Below are 20414 nucleotides of genomic sequence, written 5' to 3'. Positions count from 1 at the left end.
GTAGAGAGCAGTAGTAGTAGTAACATAGTAACATAGTAAGGCCCCTATTACACGGGCGAGAATTCCGTGAGGGTGCAATGCGTGAGGTGAACGCATTGCACCCGCACTGAATCCGGACCCATTCACTTCCATGGGGCTGTTTAGATGAGCAGTGATTTTCACGCACCACTTGTGCGTTGCGTGAAAATCGCAGCATGTTCTAAAAAAATAAACTCACCTCATCCTGTTGTTCACGGAGCCGGCATCATCTTCTTTCTTCTTCTTTCAGGACCTGCAAAAGGACCTTTGATGACGTAATCGCGCTCACCACGTCGTGAGCGCGGTGATGTCAGCGCAGGTCCTGCTGAATGAAGATAGAAGATTTCTATCTTTATTCAGCAGGACCTGCGCTGGGATTACATCATCAAAGGTCCTTTTGCAGGTCCTGAAAGGAGAAGAAAGCAGAAGATGCCGGCTGCGCGAACAACAGGATGAGGTGAGTTAATTTTTAACCCCTAAAGCCACATTTTAGTAAGCATTCTGTATTAAGAATGCTATTATTTTCCCTTATAACCACGTTATAAGGGAAATTAATAAAATATACAGAACACCTAACCCAAACCCGAACTTCAGTGGAGAAGTCCGGGTTCGACAGTTCTGGGTACCACAGTCAGTTTTTTATCACGCGCGCGCAAAATGCATTGCACCCACATGATAAAACTGAACATCGGAACGCAATCGCAGTCAAAACTGACTGCAATTGCGTACCTACTCGCACAATTTTCCCTGATCGCAGACGCAACGAATCCGGACCTAATACGGACACGCTCGTCTGCAAGGGGCCTAAGGGTGGGTTCACACTAGCGTTAGGGATTCCGTTATGGCTTTCCGTTAAGACATTGTTATAACAGAAAATAACGGAATGCCCAGACAGAAAGCAAAACGGAAGCCTTTAAAAGGCATTCTGTTTGCTTTCCGTCCTAATAAAAGTCTATGGGAAATCATAACGGATCCATCTGGGTTCCATTATGCAAGACGGAAAAAAAAGTCCTGTCGACAGGACTTTGTTTTCCATCTTGCATAACGGGACCCAGACGGATCTGTTTTGATTCTCATAGACTTCTATTAGGACGGAAAGCAAACAGAATGTCTTTTAAAGGCTTCCGTTTTGCATTCCTTCATAATACAAGTCTATGGGCAGAAGAACGGATCCGTCCTTCCGTCTTATGGATTTCGTTATTTTCTGTTATAACCATGTTATAACGGAAAGCCATAACGGAATCCCTAACCCTAGTGTGAACCCACCCTAACATAGTTTATAAGGCTGAAAAAAGACATCTATCCATTCAGTTCAGCCTGTGGCAGGGCTCCATAGGAATACAGTATATTTCTCATACACACCAATGCTAATGCATTGGAATTTGTGAGAGAAGTAATCTAATGATCCATATAGGAACTATAAAAAAAAAGTGTAAAAAAAGTTTTTAAGAATAAAGAAAAACAAAAATATAAAAAATTAAAATCACCTTTCTTTCCCCAAAATGTAAATAAAAATATATAAACGATAAAAAATACACATTATGGGCATTGCTACGTGTGTAAAAAAGGCCTAGCCATTAATCATCCATTAAAGTTTATTTATTTCACCACACAGTTGCAATACTACACCAATACACAGGGTACTGCACAACATCTGAGAGGTCTAAAAACTCCGGGCTACGGTAGGGTTCCAAACAAAAAACCCAGAGCCAGAATGTGGGTAGTAGCAGCACCAACTATCCGGCCAGAAGTAGTAATAACAGTAGTAGTAGTAGGCTGCAGTTGTCCCTGTTGGCTTCAGAAAGGTGCAATATTATAGTTGAGGAGAAAGAGGATGTGAATGGGGATTGGATGGCTCACTCCTCTCTATTGCAGCAGAATGATGTGGAGGTGACTTCAGAGTTCAACACAATGCTGTAGAGCCAGGGGTCACAGCGTTCCTCCTGCTCCTCCTCCTTGCAGCCCCAAAGAAGGCTTTCAGTGGAGGCCTCTCAGTCTTCGCTGCCCATTCCTAGAGGGGCGTCTTCCTTTTTCTTAAGAAGTGGGGGGGGGGGGGGAAACACCACACCCTATCGCATATAGTCAAGAGAGTCTCCTGACCAGTGTGAGAGCCCTCACCATTTCGGCTACCCTGAGAAGGAGGTTGAGGCTGCATACCTGAGGCCTGCATACCTGTGTTGATGGTTGTAGTAATAGTGGCATCTGTAGCCACGGCATTGGTGTTGGGGCAGCGACAGGGCAGTCAGGGAGCCCATCTTGATATCTCATAGTCTGATAAAAGCGCGGGGGGGGGGGGGGTGAGGACAGGACCTTGGAGCTGAGGAGGAGGCAACATTAGTAGAGAAAGGCAGTGTAGGGAGCAATAAAGAGCAGAGGCCAAGTATCTCACAAAGAACAGCCAGAGCCACGTCTGCTTGAGGATCTGGTGATGTTGCTGATGCTCCAAAAACGTGCCAGAGCTAAGCCCAGTTAGGTGCCTGTAGCTCTGTGCGAACAGCTCCTATATGGCGCTTTTTTGCTCCACAAAGCAGGCACTCAAAACCACAGCGGTGTGCAAGATCTGCAGGATTAAAATAAGCCGTGACCGTTCACACTGATTACTTTTTATCTCATTTTTGGGAGGTAAAGTCACAAAAAAAAGCTGTTTGGTGTCATTTTTCTCAATTTTTTTTTACACCATTCACTTGATGGGTTAGGCTACTTTCACACTTGCGTTCAGAGCGGGTCCGTCTGATGTCTGCACAGACGGATCCGCTCCTATAATGCAGACGTTTGGATCCGTTCAGAACGGATCCGTCTGCATTATAGTTTAAAAAAAATTCTAAGTGTGAAAGTAGTTCAGACGTATCCGTCCAGACTTTACATTGAAAGTCAATGGGGGACGGATCCGTTTGAAAATTGAGCCATACTGTGTCAACTTCAAACGGATCCGTCCCCATTGACTTACATTGTAAGTCTGAACGGATCCGCTTGCCTCCGCACGGCCAGGCGGACACCCAAACGCTGCAAGCAGCGTTCAGGTGTCCGCTTGCTGAGCGGAGCGGAAGCTGAACGCTGCCAGACTGATGCATTCTGAGCGGATCCGCATCCACTCAGAATGCATTGGGCAGTACGGATGCGTTCGGGCCGCTTGTGAGACCCTTCAAACGGAGCTCACAAGCGGAGCCCCGAACGCAGGTGTGAAAGTAGCCTTAGATCGTCTATTTTTTTTAATTTTTTACGTTTTATACAATAAGAACATTTTTAGAAAAAAAAATCATGTTTTTGTGTTGCCATTTTCTAAGAGTCATATTTTTAACTTTTTGTGGCTATGGTCTTGTGTGGGGTCTATGGTTTTGTTTTTTGCGGGATGAGATGACGTTTTTATTGCTACCATTTTAGGGTGCATCCGACTTTTTGATTGATTGATATTATTTTTTTTGGGGAATGAGGTGACTAAAAAAGGCTGTTTTTGCATATATATTTTTTTTACGCCATTCACTTGATGGGGTAGATCATGTGATATTTTTGCAGAGCCAGTTGTTACGGACACGGCGATACCAAATATGTCTATTTTGTATTCTTTTTTTTTTTTACGTTTTATACAATAAGAGCAATTTTAGAAAAAAAATCATGTTTTTGTGTTGCAATTTTCTTAGGCCTCTTGCACACGAACTTATTTTTTTTTCCGTTTCCGTTCCGTTTTTGCAGATTGCGGAACCATTCATTTCAGTGGTTCCACAAAAAAAACAGAATGTACTCCCACTTTGCCCATGTGTATACTGTTAAAACACATTATTGTACATTACATTAATGATTAAAAATTTCATGTTTTTGTTTGCAAACCGCAAACAACGGATCGCATACGGAAACCATACGGAGATATTTTGCGGAACTACGGAACAGAAAAGGAACGGAAACGGTAACACAACGGAAACAAAAAACTGAACAACGGATCAGTTAAAAACAGACCGCAAAATACTGAAAAAGCCATACGGTCGTGTGCAAGAGGCCTTAGAGCCATATTTTTTACATTTTTTTGCCTATGGTCTTGTGTGAGTGCTCATTTTTTGCAGGATGAGCTGACATTTTTATTGCTACCATTTTGGGGTACATCCGACTTTTTGATCGATTGACGTTTTGTGGGAGGCGATGTAACTAATGTTTTTTTTTTTTACGGCTTTCACCTAATGGGGTATGATCATGTGATATTTTTATGCAGGCAATTGTTACGGATACCAAATATGTATATATAAATTTTCTATGTTTGACTTCATTAGGGGGGGGGAATTTACAAGTCAATTTTTTTTTTTTTTTTTACACTTTTTAAATTATTATTTTTATTTATTTTTTGACAAAAGGGTTGTCCATGACTTAAAAGGGTTCTCCACGAATGATTTAAAATGGCCAGCAACAAGTACTAGAATGTGAGCAGGACTGATTACCTCCACTTGCAGAGCTGCCTAGGGGGTGAGGGGCAAGTACTCACTACGCTGCCCTACAATAGATGGTAATAATGCAATACTGCCTATGATATGCCTTTATGGCTGAGCAGCTCAACAAAATGTAGCATATGCATGTGCCAGAGCTTAGTGTGGTGAGATCCCACCCCTCGTCCTGCTCACATTCTAGGACAGGTTGCTGGTGGCCATTTTAAATCATTCTTGGAGAACTCCTTTAACTGTTAATCATCAATCCTTAGGATCGAGACCTCCACTGATTAGCTGTTTACAGGACTCCAGCACTGGAACCAGGCACTGGAACGACATGCGCTCTGAACACAGTCTAGTGACCATTCCTGGTTATTGCAATGCTCCTCCCATTCACTTGAAATAAACTGTAGGTATTACCTGTGCTACCCAACACCACTGACTTGAGGATGGAAATATTACTAGCCTTAGCTCACCCTTTAGCCAGTGCCTGACACATTCTTATCTCATCCCTAATAAATAATAATGACTTTTGAATTTTAAAGGGGTTGTCCAGCCTTTACTAAGTGGTGGCCTATACTCAGGACAGGCTCATTGGTGGGCATACAACACCTTGAACCCCTGCCGATCAGCTGTTTGAGTGTAGCTCCATCACCGGAAGTCAGCACCATCAATCTAGTATACTACAGCACTGATGAAGTCAAAGGGAGCATAGGCCATCGCATAGTGAAGGCTGGACAACCCCTTAAAGTTTTTATTCTCTGTGTAGAACTACTGTGTATTGTATCAGTAAGGGTATCGCTTATCTTTCTAACACAACAGCTAGAACAAATTATTTCATTATATTTGTGTTAGATTTGTGTTAGATTATATTTTATCATAGATTATTTTTCAGACTTGCATAGAACCCTGCAGCAAGTATGCCCAGCAAGCTGGTCCACGTGTGGCCCTCATTAGCTCCTGTGCATTCAGGGTGTACCGCTTTGTAATTTAATGATCAGGAAATAGGCCTCCCTCCAACACTGTCATCTGTCTATCAGCGTCTATCACTTCTGTAGGATCTTTACCATCTTCACAAGTAATGATTGTATATAATTGAAAGTTTATATGGATGTATTTGCATCCTATGTCCCCTACATATATATTCTAGTGAAAACAAGGACAAATCTCAGATGATAGGTTTTGCAAAGGTTTTATGTTTTTCCACTGCTAGGTCCAAACCTATTCTCTGGCCTAAAGTGTCTGGAAAAAAAACTTAAATTCTAAGAACAGCTGCATGAGCAAGGTGTGTGTGTGTGTAAACCCTGGATGAATTTCATGTGAGCCCCTCTGATTGAGTCTAGGGTCACATTTGAGGTCCTCACCGCTGCCCTTCATAACAATTTCACAATACAGTAGTTAATATGTAGAAAGTTTTGCTTATGGAAAAGCTTCCAGCACTCCAGTTTATTGTGATCTCACTTTATTTTTCCTACAGGGAAAGTGTAAAGATATTTCCAGTAATTAAAACCATGACACAATTCTGGACACTTCTCTGTAATTAGCAGGTTAACCAAACTGTGCAGGCATGGTGCCGGCCCCACATACCAATGGCACAGAGCCCTATGTATGAGACCAGCTGTAGAAAACCACTAACTGATTACTGTTATTTCTCTTCATTTTATAGTTATGAGTTCCAAGTGATACCAAAAAATCCTCTTGGTGAAGGACCAAGCAGTACAACAGTGGAATTTAATACAGAATCAGGTAAATACGTACTTTTGTTGCTGTTGGCCAGTGTGTAAAGCATGTTCAGGGGATATACATATATTCAAATCAACGTTTTTTTTTTTTTTCTATTGTATCAACTTGTAAAAGGAGTTAAAGGAGTTTCCTGAGTTGAATTTTTTATGGGGCAACTGCAGGGATGTTGTTAAAATAAAATAAAAAAACATATTCACCTTCCTGAGCCCCCTCCGCCAAGTTGCATCCAGATACTGGTATCAGGCCCCTTTCACACGGGCGAGTATTCCGCGTGGGTTCAATGCGTGAGGTAAACACATTGCACCCGCACTGAATACTGACCTATTCATTTCAATGGGGCTGTTTACATGAGCAATGTTTTTCACGCATCGCTTGTGCGTTGCATGAAAATCGCAGCATGTTCTATATTCTGCGTTTTTCACGCAACGCAGGCCCCATAGAAATGAATGGGCCTGCATGAAAATCGCAACTTGCTTGCGGATGCGGTGCGATTTTCACACATGGTTGCTAAGGAGACAAGGGATGAGTGACCCGGGACCCCATTTACTTTATTATTTTCCATTATAACATGGTTATAATGGAAAACAATAGCATTCTTTAATACAGAATGCAAAGTCAAATGTCAATTGAGGGATAAAAAATAATAAAAACATTACTTACCTCATTCACTTGATCGCGCAGCCGGGATCCTCTCCTTTGTTCTTCTTGAAGGACCTGCAAAAGGACCTTCGCTGACGTCATCGCGCTCACCACGTACAGAATTCAAAATCATTGATTTCAATGGGATTTATTAATTGATGTCACTTCTCAGTTCCACTATGTTTCCACTACATTTTATTAACATAATAGAATTTTTGTTATTATATTCAATAGAAGGAAATAAAAAATCTGAAAGAAATTATTAAAGGGATCTTTTAGGCTTTGACCAGATTAAAAAGAGTCCCATCATAGTTCCATCTGCCATATCTTAACAGTTTATCCAGTAATATACGGTACTTGCCATTTTTCTGAAGATAAACATCAAAACGGATGAAATTCATGCTGATTTGCATTGAAAGGGGTGTACACCCATTCAGAGCGGGGCCGGGGTGTAAAACACAGCTGTATATGGTGCACTCTTTGTGCTATCCAATTTGACAGAGCTGCTGCCGGAGGCTCTGAATGGAACTTTTCACAACAGTGTGAACTGCGTCATGTTTGAAATGAGGAAAACAAACAGTTTACCTATACACATAAGGCCGAGATAAATAAACAGCTGAACATATTTCATGCAGAAAGATGATGTGACGTAAAACCAGTTCATTTAAAAAAAGCTCTTGATTTAGGGTTATCATGTTTCCAAAGACAGCTGAAAATCTGAAATTCTAATTTAAAAATATTAGGCACCATGGGAATCCTGGAGAGATTTGTGCTCCAGAGCAACATCTTCAGCTGACTACACATCTGGTCATAATCTTTGCTGAGAAATATGCTGGAATTATGTCCATGTGTGTATAGTCTTACCGTTGTGTCATAGGGTTGTAAGACTCAATGTAAAGCACTAGGTTGATAGCTCCTTTATTCATCTCAACATAGGTAATAGAGAAATTGAATATCTTATGTGCATATACAGCAACTAACAAAGTATGTTCTTTCTGCAGCTGACCCAAGAGTAAGTGAACCAGTTACAGGTAAGAAAGATCATCAACGTGGCCAGGATTATAGTAACTGTTTTCTTCATGTCCAAATATTTATAGCATAAATGATATAGCTTATCATTCAAATCGTTAAATAAATCAGAAGTGCCCACTACACTAGGTATTGTAATATAGTAGCAGCCACACAAAACAAACAGTAGTTGTCTCATAGAAGGTTTGGTAAGTGTGTAAAAGGATTGATATTTTTATAGGGGTTAGTGAAAGAACCCTCTACCTAAGTATCATATTGGCAGTTCTTTGTTGACCAGGACTTTAGAAGAGAAGAATCTAAGGGCCCTGATATCAAAATGAGTGCAGTTTGTGGACAAGTACAGTTAGAGGTATGACCAGTCAGAAGAGAGTGATATGATCCTGCGGTATAGAGCACTGGTGGGACCACATCTGGAATACTGTATCAAGTTCTGGAGACCTCGCCTACAAAAAGATAAAGATAAAATGGAACGGGTGCAAAGATGGGCCACAAAAATGGTGGAGGGTCTGAAGCATAAAACATATCAGGAGAAATTTAAAGAACGTAATCTGTATAGCCTTGAGGAAAGAAGGGGAAAGCGGGGACATGATCGAAACCTTTAAATATGTTAAAGGCATAAATAAGATTCAGAGAGGAAGTGTTTGAAACCCTTCAAATCTGCCATACATGTACAGCGGATGTCAGCACTTTAAGAAAGGTACCTCCTCCAGAGTGGAGCGGGCACCATAGCAGTTGTGGCAATAATGCCAATCTCAGACATTTAACCCCTAAGATGCTGTGGCCAATTGTGATGGTGGCATCTGAGGCAGCTTTTCCCGGGAGAGCTGCACTCCCAGGGTCCGAACGGCTTCCCTGAGATGAGATCGGGGAAGCCTTAAATTGGTGGTGATAAGCTGGAGCATGCTGATTTACTGAATTTCCCATGCGCTACTGTATTAAATCACAGTAGTATATGGAAGAAGTGATCTAAAGACCGCACGTCCACGTCTGATAAAGGGACTTAAAAAAGTTAATAAAGTTTAAAAAATATAATAATATATATATATGTATATATATATATATAGGCTTAGGCAGGGTGCCATATCTCCTTAAAGACACCAGTCCTGTATAGAGACTTACTGGAAGTACTCCATGAAATGAAGACTTATTGGCAATGCTCCATGGGAAATGAATATGCAAAGAGATTTCTCCCAAGAAAAAGAACCATCTTGCTAGAGCGCTACCTTATGGAGGCAGCTCCCTATGAGTCAAAATCTGACTCTCTAAGCCTTGGGATTTGACAAGGGAATATAGCCAAACTAGATGTCAATTCGTAGACAGCTGTTTCAGGGTGCTTGCCCCCATCAGTACGGAGTAGTATTCTGACTGGGTGCGATGCCTTGAATCCAGCTTAGGACAAGTTTACATTGGGGTTAGAGAATTCCATTATATGTTCCGTTATAACGAGTTTTAATGGAATATAACGGAATTTTAGGACGGAAAACAAAACGGGAGCCTTTAAGAGGCATTCTCTTTCGCTCCGTCCTGATACATGTCTGTGGGGTCAAATAATGGTTTTGTTTGGTTCCATTATACATGACGGAAAAAAAATGTTCTGTCTATACCCCATAATGGGAAAGTGAAAACAAAATTTAGAAACTTTTGCTAATTTATGAAGAATAAAAAACTAATATTTTGCATAGACATAAGTATTCAGACCCTGAAATTTAGCTCTGACTCTGAGGGCCTTTGATTTCTCTTGATCATCTTTGACATGTTTCTTCACCTTGAATAGAGTCCACCTGTGGTAAATTCAGTTGATTGGGCATGATTTGGAAAGACAAAACCCTGTCTAAATAAGGTCTCACAACTGACAATGCATAATAGAGCAAAAATGAAGCCATGAGGAGGAGAAAACTGTCTGTAGAGCTCAGAGACAGGATTGTGTCGAGGCACAGATCTGGAGAAGAGTACAAAAAAAATTCTGCTGCACTGAAAGTTCCCAAGAGCACTGTGACTTCTATTATTCTTAAATGAAAGAAGTTTGGAATAACTAAGACTCTGCCTAGAGCTGTCAGCCCACCAAACTAAGTAAGTGGGGGAGAAGGGCCTTGGTAAGAGTCATGACTATGAACCCAATTGTCACTCTGGCTGAGTTCCAAAGATCCTGTTTGCAGATGGGAGAAACTTCCAGAAGATCAACCATCACTCCACCAATCTGCAAATTATGGCAGAGTGACCAGAAAGAAGATTCTCCTCAGTAACAGACACATGAAAGAAAAAAAGCACCTAAAGGACTCTCAGAAAAGATTATTTGGTCTGAAGAAACCAAGATTAAAATTTTGGCTTAAATTCTAAGCATTATGTCTAGTGGAAACCAGGCACTGCTCATCACCTGCCCAATACCACACCTACAGTGAAGTATGGTTGTGGGGGTGTTTTTAAATGGCTGGGACAGGGTGAATGCTCAGGGTTAAGGGAAAGCTGAATGGAGCAAAGTACAGAGATATTCCTTATGAAAACCTTATCTAGAGTGCTCTGGACCTCAGACTGGACTGAATCACCTTCCAACAAGACAGTGACCCTAAGCACACAGCCAAAACAACACAGGAGTGGCTTAGCGACAACTCTGTGAATGTCCTTGAGTGGCCCAGCAAGAGCCCTGACTTGAACCAAATCAAACATCTCTGGAGAGACCTGTAAATGGCTGTTCACTGATGGTCCACATCCAACCTGACAGAACTTGAAAAGATCTGCAGAGAAAAATGGCAGAAGATCTCCAAATCCAGGTCTGCAAACCTTGTGGCAAAAGTGCTTCAACTAAGTACAGAGTAAAGGGTCTGAGTTCTTATGTCAATGCAATATTTTGGTTTTTCATTTCAATAAATTAACAATGATTCCTGACATTCTATGCGAAAAAAAAAGGTGAAAGGGTCTGAAGACTTTCCAAATACATTGTAAATATCCCCATGATATTTCAAATTGCAGCCATGGAACTGAGAGAAAATAAATAAGATTTACAGAGATGACAGAACAAAGGAGGTACATTCCAGAATGACATCAGTTTTGTTGCAGACATGTGGTCTGTAAAATGAAATTCTGCACTGCATGTGTGGAAAAGAGTGATTTTATTAGCCTAGGCCTGTGCCTGTATATTAAAACTACTACATATTCTGGCTTTGGCCTCCAATATGCTTTATATCATGTCAAATATGTATTAATAAATGTTACGCGACGGATATGGACCCACTGTGTCACTTGAACAGATTTGGCTTGAGGCTGCTCGCAATGGCATTATCTAAGTGACCCCCCTGGTTTTCACCCTTTAACCCCTATACAGGGATCTGGACTCTGCTACAGGGGAACTACCAGGCCACTACCTTTCTGAGTAGTCTCTGTTCAAATGACTGCTGACCCCAAGAAATACCAGTGTGGAACACCAAAGATCACGAAACACTGTAGTCAGGGACAAGCCAAGTTCTGGGCAGACAGGGTTCGTGAAATCCAGTAAGCAGTCCAAGGTCAGGGCAAGCAGCTTAGAGTTAGTACAGAGATCAGACAGAAGTCAGGTCAGGCAGCAAAGGGTCAAAATCCAAGAAACAGGCAGTAGTCAGTACACGGGCAAACTAAAGTAAACAACACTCCTTTGCAGGAACTAGCAAACTGCAACCTCCTGCTCAGGCACCCTTCCACAGGAGAAGGTACCTTAGGTAACCAGCCATTGGCTGGGAAAGATTAAGGTGGGAACACACTGGCCCTTTAAGAGCCAGAGAATGCACACATTCACCCCCTATAGGCAGAGAGAGGCAGTGCTGACAAGAAGCAGGCCGAGGCCTCCATAAATAACCTGGGAGCTACTCCACCGGTCGGACCAGCTGGGAAGGAAGAGGAGAAGTCCAGCAGATCCGAGCCAGAAAAAGGAGAATGGCGGAGGGCTGCCACTATAGCACTAATGTACAGTTCTTGATATCAACTTCAATACCATGTGAATAAATTACTATTGTTAAACAAATGTGCTTAATATATGGCATAAAATGTAACAGTGATTGAGTGATCTGTATGCAATAAAAGAGAGAAAAGACACACCAGGCGCTGGACAGTGCTGTGCTAGCTGCTACTCCAAGCTGCAGGATATCCTATCCAAGATTCCTCCACACAATCAATTTAAAAACTAATGGAAAAAATCAGGATGACTACAAAAATATTTAAAAAATTGAAAAATGCTTTTTGAGGTTGATCCAATGTACAGAGACTTCTTCAAGAATGGCAAGTTTTAAATGTGAAGGAACTTTATTTTGTTGAAGATAAAGGTTTGTTCCATACACATCAATATAACAATAATTAGCGCACTGTTGTACTAGAGTAAGTTTAGTTCATTTTGTTGCAGTTTTCTCTCTGTAGATGTTCATTTGTTGTGCCCCTCACTCATCTACATAGTATTCCTTTTATGAAGTCAACCCACATTCAGACAGCGATTAAGGTTGTAACATTCTTCCGATCAATACCGCATTCCTTTTCATTCACAGTAGTATATTTTGTATTGTAGGAGGAGGACCGCAGAGGAGACTGCTGGGATTACATGCAGCAATCTCCTTCACAGTATGGGGAGGAGCGATCGCTAATGCCATGGCTTGTCCTCATACAAAACCATTATCTGCCAGCAGCAGAGTGTGATTAGACACCAGGATCTGCCGCCAGCATACGATGATTTATATGCATGCTTAAATATTGCGATTGCCTGATGAATAAGCGTTCATCGGGTAATCAGCGGCAGTATTACACAGAAAGCTTGTTAGCGATGATCTGCACAATTATCTGCTGGTGTAATACAGCCTTAAAGGGAACCTGTCACCGGGATTTTTTGTATAGACCTGAGGACATGGGTTGCTAGATGGCCGCTAGCACATCCGCAATATCCAGTCCCCATAGCTCTGTGTGCTTTTATTGTGTAAGAAAAAACGATTTGATACATATGCAAATTAACCTGAGATGAGTCCTGTCCCTGACTCATCTCAGGGTAATTTGCATATGTATCAAATCTTTTTTTTACACAATAAAAGCACACAGAGCTATGGGGACTGGGTATTGCGGATGTGCTAGCGACCATCTAGCAACCCATGTCCTCAGCTCTATACACAAAATCCTGGTGACAGGTTCCCTTTAACTCAAGCCAGGATTTTACTTCTGTACATGATCATTTACATATGGGTCCATTCACACGTCCGCAAAATGGGTCCGCATCCGTTCCGCAATTTTTCGGAAATAACCATGTTATAAGGGAAAATAATACAATCTACAGAACACCGATCCCAAGCCCGAGCTTCTGTGAAGAAGTTCGGGTTTGGGTACCAAACATGCCGATTTTTCTCGGGCGCGTGCAAAACGCATTACAATGTTTTGCACTCGTGCGGAAAAATTGCGCATTTTCCCGCAACGCACCCGCATCTTGTCCGGGCAAAAAACATGGCCTTAGGCCCCTTTCACACGAGCGTGACAGGTTGGCTCCGGATGCGTTCAGTAAAACTCGCACCATTTTGTAAGCAAGTTCAGTCAGTTTTGTCTGCAATTGCGTTCAGTTGTTCAGTTTTTTCCGCGTGAGTATAATGCGTTTTGATGCGTTTTTCACGCGCGTGATAAAAAACTGAAGGTTTACAAACAACATCCCCTAGCAACTATCAGGGAAAAATGCATCGTACCCGCACTTGCTTCCAGATGCAATGCATTTTTCACTGAAGCCCCATTCACATCTATGGGGCCAGGGCTGCGTGAAAAACGCTGAATATAAAACATGCTGCGTTTTTCACGCAAAGCAGAACTGATGCGTGAAAAAAAAAAACTCCACGTTCACGTCACGCATTGCACCCATGCGGAAAACTCGCTCCTGTGAACAGGGCCTTAAAGAGATGGTACTGTAAAACGTATCTTTGCTGACGTTCTGGCACTGCTTGCGTAGAGTTTGGTCATATGTAACAGTTGTACAGTCATCTTGTCGATTGTTCTTTGTGGCCATTCATTTCAACTGTACCTCGTTTTCTCTCTGATCTCTGCCACGTTGCTTTACCCGGCAGTATTATGATTTGACTTTCCTGGTAACTAAGAGTTAATCTACCTCCAGTTCTCTGTGCAGTAAGTAATGTGCGGCCCCCGCTCCTATTCATTTCTATGGGGCCGACGGAAATAGCCGAGCCAGCGCTCGGCTATTTTCGCCGGCCCCATAGAAAATGAATGGAGGACGGCTGCGCATGCGCAGTGCTCCCTCCTTCACTTGCAGGGCTCTGTTCTCGAAATAGGTGCGGGTCCCAGCGGTGGGACGCGCACCTATAAGACAATGGGGGCATATCCTAGCGATATGCCCCCATCGTCCATGATGAGACAACCCCTTTAACCCTTGTTTGGCTGTGCTATTATTTGGCTCCTGGACTATTTATTGGATTTGCTTCTGTTTTCCCATTTGGTACTTGTGCTTTTCTTGCTGTGACCCAGCTACCTGACTTATTCCTTTCTGTTGTATTGTCAGTTGGCGGGCACGCTGCAGATGTAACCGGGGCTTTACAGCAGCAAAATTATCTGGTGAATACCTGTTTAAGGCCTCATGCACAAGGCCGTATCCATTTTGCAAACTGCGGATCCACAACATTGGGATACTGTCCGTTTGCATGCCGCAATTTTCTCGCTACCATCTGTCGCAATGCCTAGTCTTGTGGCAGAATAATCAAGAATAAGACATGCTTTGTAATTTGCGGATGCAGACAGCACAAGAGAAGAAACCTTCAGGAAGACACGAGCAGTGCCTATGTAGCACCATAAAATAGCCTCTAATTACCAGCTTTTCACACCAGAATTTCTACAAATGTACAAATCACTAAAACAAAAGCTATAAAGCCATTGCTTCAGTTTTTTTACACTGCGCACAATAACAACAGGCTTTATGGTAAAAAACAAAAACCTATTACGACATTCAGATAGCCCTGCTTTATTTTTCCATCAACAAAACTGTATGAGGACTTGTGCGAGAGAAGGATGAAGTGTGTAAAGTGTGAGTAGGACTAAATATGCAAGTCTGTTAGCAGAATCCTAATTATATTCTCAGGCACTCCATAATCTAAAGACTACATTGTTTTTTTTTTTTATATATACATAACACTATTGTTTGCTATTCATGCCTCCCATGGGCTGTCTCGTGGCACCGGTGCAGACGCTCTTGGTGATGGGAGAGGTCAATGGCTAACGAGCTAGTGGAGGGTGTGAATGCAGTCCAGCTAATGGACCAGGTGGCCATTGCAGAGGCCACTGCAGAACCGCTGTCCGCATCTGTTGCTCCGTTCCGAGGCCCCACAAAAAAAATATAGCATGTCCTATTCTTGTCCGTTTTGCAGACAAGAATAGGCATGTCTACTATGGGCCGCCCGTTCCGTTCCGCAAATTGCGGCAGGCACACGGGCGGCTTCCTTTTTTTTGCGGTCCGCAAAAAACTGCACGGTAGTGTGCATGAGGCCTAAGAGAGAAGACCAGAAACAGTGCCGCCTGTATATAAAGTAACAATCTTGGAACTTTGATCACCACATGTAACACCCTCCAGCATTGCCATATTGTAAAATTTTTCATTTTCAGGAAGTGTTATAAATATTCCATATTTAATATAATGTCATTCTTTTCTGGCATCCATTTCCACTCATAGTTACATTTTGATTTCTATGCCGTTACTGAAGCTCAGTTTTTTTTTGTACAGGAGGAAAGGATGCTATATGGACAGAAATTAAATTCAAAGCAGATTCCTATTCAGATTGCAGAGGAAAACAATTTGTCAAGAGAACGTGGTATAAGAAGTTTGTTGGCATTCAGCTCTGTAACTCTCTCAGATATAAGATTTACCTGAGTGATACCCTCGCAGGTAATACTCTTTATATTGCTGCACATGGAAAGGTCACTTTTATCATTTGATCTCATCTGATCAGTCTGTGATATACTGTAAATGAATCTTATAAACATGTTAGTAATTAAAGGGGTTGTGCAAGAATCGCGCAAAACCACCACTTGGCCAGACGTATAAAGGAAAGATACTTGCCTGGCCTGTGATGATCCCCTGGGCTCCCTCACTGAAAACATCTGGGTTGCTGGCCATGGCGGTGACCAGATTCCCTTGCGCCATTTGCCATGACGTATGACGACACCTGCAGCCAATCGTCATACCGGATGTTTTCAGCGAGGGAGCCCTCTTTCTGGGCTTTTGTCGTGTGCAGGTCAGCAGCGCATGAGCAGTACATCCCGGTCTTGATAAATCAGGGCCTATGTGTTATTATTTGAAAAACTAACTCTTTTTTCCGATTTTTTTATTTATTTATTTTCCTCATAGGGAAATTTTCTTTATTGATTCCTTTCCACTTTCCAGTATTTACCTTGTGTCTGCTAAATAGGACATCCATAAACCATGCAACTAGATATACTAAAACTATACTATGTTCCAGTGAACTATATTCTCATATAAGGCACTAGCAAAGACAGTGTCAATGTGGATCCCTTTAAGGGCTCATGCACACAAACGTATTTTCTTTCTGTGTCAGTTCAGTTTTTTTGCGGACTGTATGCGGAACCATTCATTTCAATGGGTCCGCAAAAAAAACGGAAGGTACTTTGTGTGCATTCCGTTTTCATATGTCCGTATTTCCGTTCCACAAAAAAAATAGAACATGTCCTATTATTGTCCGCATTACGGACAAGGTTAGTACTGTTCTATTAGGGGCGGACTGCAAAATACATACGGTAGTGTGCATGAGCCCTAACACTACCAAAAAGCCTCTCCCCCTTTGCATTACCAGCCTCATTGACTCTGGCAAATACGGGGTTCATCATTAGAGGTCAGAGGTTTTTCTGATCTCAGCCGTCTGAGATTGGCAGCCTCCAGACCACATGGGCACAGTTTCTGTGTCTACGCAATGCCAGTGCCATGGCATGAGATGAGGTCTGACCCCAATGTGAGTCAGACCTCATCTCAAAACCCCAATCAGACCCACAATATTAATCAGATGTCAGCTCAGAGCCCCCATAAGACCCCCAGTGTTAATCAGACCTCGATACAGACCCCCAATGTTAATTTTAAAAAAAACAATCAGACCTCAGATCAGAACCCCAATGTTAATAAGACCCCCATTCAGACATCAGATCAGACCCCCAATGTTTCTAAGACCCTTAATCAGACTTCAGATCAGAGAGAAAAAAAATGAACTTAGCTCTCCTGCTCTGGATGCCGCCGCCACTCCTGAGATCCAGCTGCTGCTCTTCCTGCCGCGCTGTGCTGTGACCCGATGCCGCACAGCATAAGGTCACTCTATGCGCAGGTCACAGTACAGCATGCTGCCGATGAAGACCAGGAAGCAGTAAGTACCGAGCCCACACAGGGTGCGCTGCATTCACCGCTCCCTGGACTTCCTGCAGTAATAAGCACCTCCATAATGGAAGTGCTCATAAGTATTCGCTCCATAACACGCAATTACATTTTCCTCCACTTTAGGGGGGGTCATGGGTGAAGAAGTAATCCAACCTGATACATGGCACTTTTGGCAGACATTAGCCTGTGTTTGGACAGGGCAAACAATCACATATAATTTTCCAACAACAGTCAGCTGAACTTCTTATTTGTATGGGTAGCTTAAATGGAAAATTACATCAAACAATTAGTTCATTAACAAATGCATCAAAAAATAAACTTTTCGTTGTAAAGATTTAGGGGGGGGGGATTTATTAAACCCTGCAGTCCAGAATTTTGGCTTTTTGTGACTTTTGGATTTTGTGACTTTTTTAGGCTACTTTCACACTAGCTGCAGGACGGATCCGACAGGCTGTTCACCCTATAATGCATGTACTGCATGTTCGACTTTTTAGTCCGGCGGCCTCTCGCCGTGCACTGCCGTGCTGCGCCGGAGCTCCGCCCCTGTCCCCATTATAGTTAATGGGGACGGAGCGGCGATCCGGCGGCACGGCAAAATAGCGGCAGGACGGATCCGACAGGGTGAACAGCCTGTCGGATCCGTCCTGCCGCTAGTGTGAAAGTACCCTTAGGCTCATTTGCACAACAATTTGCGGCTTTTTGCATTTTTACACCACTCACTCCAGTTTTAAAAAGCTGGCAGCAAAGTGGCTGTGGTTAGCTATGTTACTTAGTTTCTTTCCATATATATCACTGTAGCTTTTTTTAAAAAATTTATTAGCAAACTCACTCCAGTAGGAAGTGGTGTAAAAAACTGGTGTAGCATTTCTAGATAAAAGTGTAAAGGGCCATCTGTCAGCAGATTTATACCTATGAAACTGGACTGGTCATAGACCCCACAGGGAAACTCCCCAGTGGGCCGATTCCCAGGGGGCTACCTAAGCCCTCCTCACGACCGCCACCCATGGTAAAAAAAATATTCTGATGCTCCCCTCCTGACTTCTGAATTTAACTGTATTGCCATCCTTGGGCAACTGGAGTAGGAGAACAGAACGTGGCATCTTGCATAGGCCACCATAGAGGGACAGTATTTTGTGATGCACTATGGTATTTGGCTCTGCTGACGTGGTATAATGTGCCACAATATGGTATTGCTGTCCCTGCCTACTTGTGTTTACCCCGCCTTCCGTCAGTTTGGGCCCCACTACAAAATAGGGCCACTTTTAGTTTTTTTCCAGGGCCACTTTAAGTTCCAGTCCACCCCTGCTGTGCTCACGCACTTGGCAGCTGAAGGCATCTGTGTTGGTCCCATGTTCATATGTGCACACATTGCTGAGAAAAATGAAGTTTTAATATATGCAAATGAGCCACTAGGAGCAATTTAGTGTGGTGTAATGCTCAGCTCTCTCTGCAACTGTCTCAACGTCTGCACTTTGATTGACAGGGCCAGGCAGTGTAAACGTTATCTCGCCAGGACCTGACTTCTAAAGTCAAAGTGCAGAGGCCACAGCGGTTTCAGGGGAAGCTGGGCCTCTAGGTGTAACGGCTAAACTGACTTCAAATATTATCCTTATGATAAATCCCCACCTACTTTCTTTTGATACTTTAAGATCCTAATTGGCAAATTTGGAATACAAAAGCTAAAGTGAATTATGTTACCACTCTGATATTTATTTTTTTACCTTTTTTTCCAGGCACATTTTATAATATAGGTGATCAGTCAGGATTTGGGGAAGATCACTGCCAGTTTGTGGACTCATTCCTTGAAGGGAGGACAGGAGAGCAGCTACGGCCCAATGAGCTGAATCCCAAAAAAGGTAAAGCACAAAGTTCTATAACCTTTCACCACTACTCCTTTTTGTCCCTCAGCATGGTTATTAGGATGGTACATTAGGCACTTTGCAGATCACAGCCAGGAGAAGAAGGATTGGATCTTGAATAAAGTAGGGAAATGTATAAGTCAAGCTGATGTTCAGCTGATACTTACCAGTAATGTTGGGCCACAGCATTGGTTTTATGCCATATTGACATTCTGTTCCCTACAATACACTAAAAATGGTAAATGTAAAAAGGATGTAATCATCATTCATCTGTGGTTTGTATTCTCTAATCATATAAAGTAATTCCGGAAATAAAGAAAAGAATTCCTATTTTACATTCATTTTACTCCACTGTAAGGTAAAAGTAATGCAGACTATAGAAAGTAGCTGTACAATGAAAACATGGTGTATGTTATCCCAAATATCCATCCACACTGATATAATTAATATGGTAAGCCGTACTTAGGAAAATATAGAGTGTCATTTAATCACGTGAAAATGTAAGGAAAACATGAGGCAGACAGATCCGTCTATGATATTAGTTCAGACAGGGGGCAGGCTCGGTCTTAGTTCCAGGAAATAATGTCCTGTAATTAGGGGGTTAATTAGGAGCATACTGCACAAACCCATGGGAATAACAGATTATACAAACATGTAAGTTATTGTTAGTCATCAAAGCATTTTGAAAATATGATATTTTCTTGTCATGGGCGATTTGGTACAGTGCATGACTGATCAGTTCTTCCAAAATGCGTTCATAAACATGGACGTTCAGTGATAGGATTCCAGCATTGAATATCATGTTATGTTACAGAGAAGAAGACAAGATTACAAAATGCTTTAATGAGATTTATTATCAACTTGTGTAATTCCTGGATCACACAATGTGGTTTGGTAAAGTTTTTGATTTTTTTTTTTTCTTTTTAGCTAAAGCCAGGAAAGGACTGTGGAAAAAAAAAAACACCTAGATATGCCTTTGCTTATTATTCCCAACTTGTTAAACCCAATCCTGGTTTTAAGCAAAAAGGGAAAACGATAACTGCACCGTGAGAATAAGGCTTAAGGGATAACATACACTACTCACAAAAGGTTAGGGATATTTGGCTTTCGGGTGAAATTTATGGAAAACGTGAAAAGTTCACACTACAGTGATATTATATTATAAAAGTCAGGCATTTAAGTAGAAGCATGCTGGTCATGTTGCCTTGAGCAACGACGTCTCATGCTGTTCACAAGTGAACTTATTGTCTGCTGAGGCATGGTATCTCACTCTTCTTGAAGGATGGCCCTCAGGTCATTGAGGTTCTGGGGTACAGAGTTATAAGCCTCTACACAGAAACTGAGCTGATCCGG

The 20414-nt window shown here is 42.1% G+C and overlaps 1 protein-coding gene across 22 annotated transcripts in view; it reads left to right on the top strand.

Annotated features, from left to right (window-relative positions):
- Positions 1 to 20414, top strand: part of LOC120995626 (ABI family member 3 binding protein) — a 409717-nt gene that overhangs the window by 385834 nt on the left and 3469 nt on the right. For all 22 annotated transcript variants that reach the window (XM_040424962.1, XM_040424958.1, XM_040424957.1 and 19 more), the window contains 4 exons: positions 6094 to 6173; positions 7811 to 7840; positions 15547 to 15708; positions 18936 to 19058. In XM_040424962.1, coding sequence (XP_040280896.1) covers positions 6094 to 6173; positions 7811 to 7840; positions 15547 to 15708; positions 18936 to 19058 — 395 coding nt within the window. The remainder of the gene's footprint in view (positions 1 to 6093; positions 6174 to 7810; positions 7841 to 15546; positions 15709 to 18935; positions 19059 to 20414) is intronic.

Source organism: Bufo bufo, chromosome 3, assembly GCF_905171765.1.
Source record: "Bufo bufo chromosome 3, aBufBuf1.1, whole genome shotgun sequence".
Taxonomy (NCBI): Eukaryota; Metazoa; Chordata; class Amphibia; order Anura; family Bufonidae; genus Bufo; species Bufo bufo.
Note: the sequence above shows the minus strand (reverse complement) of the source record. Positions and strands in the feature narration are given on the sequence as shown.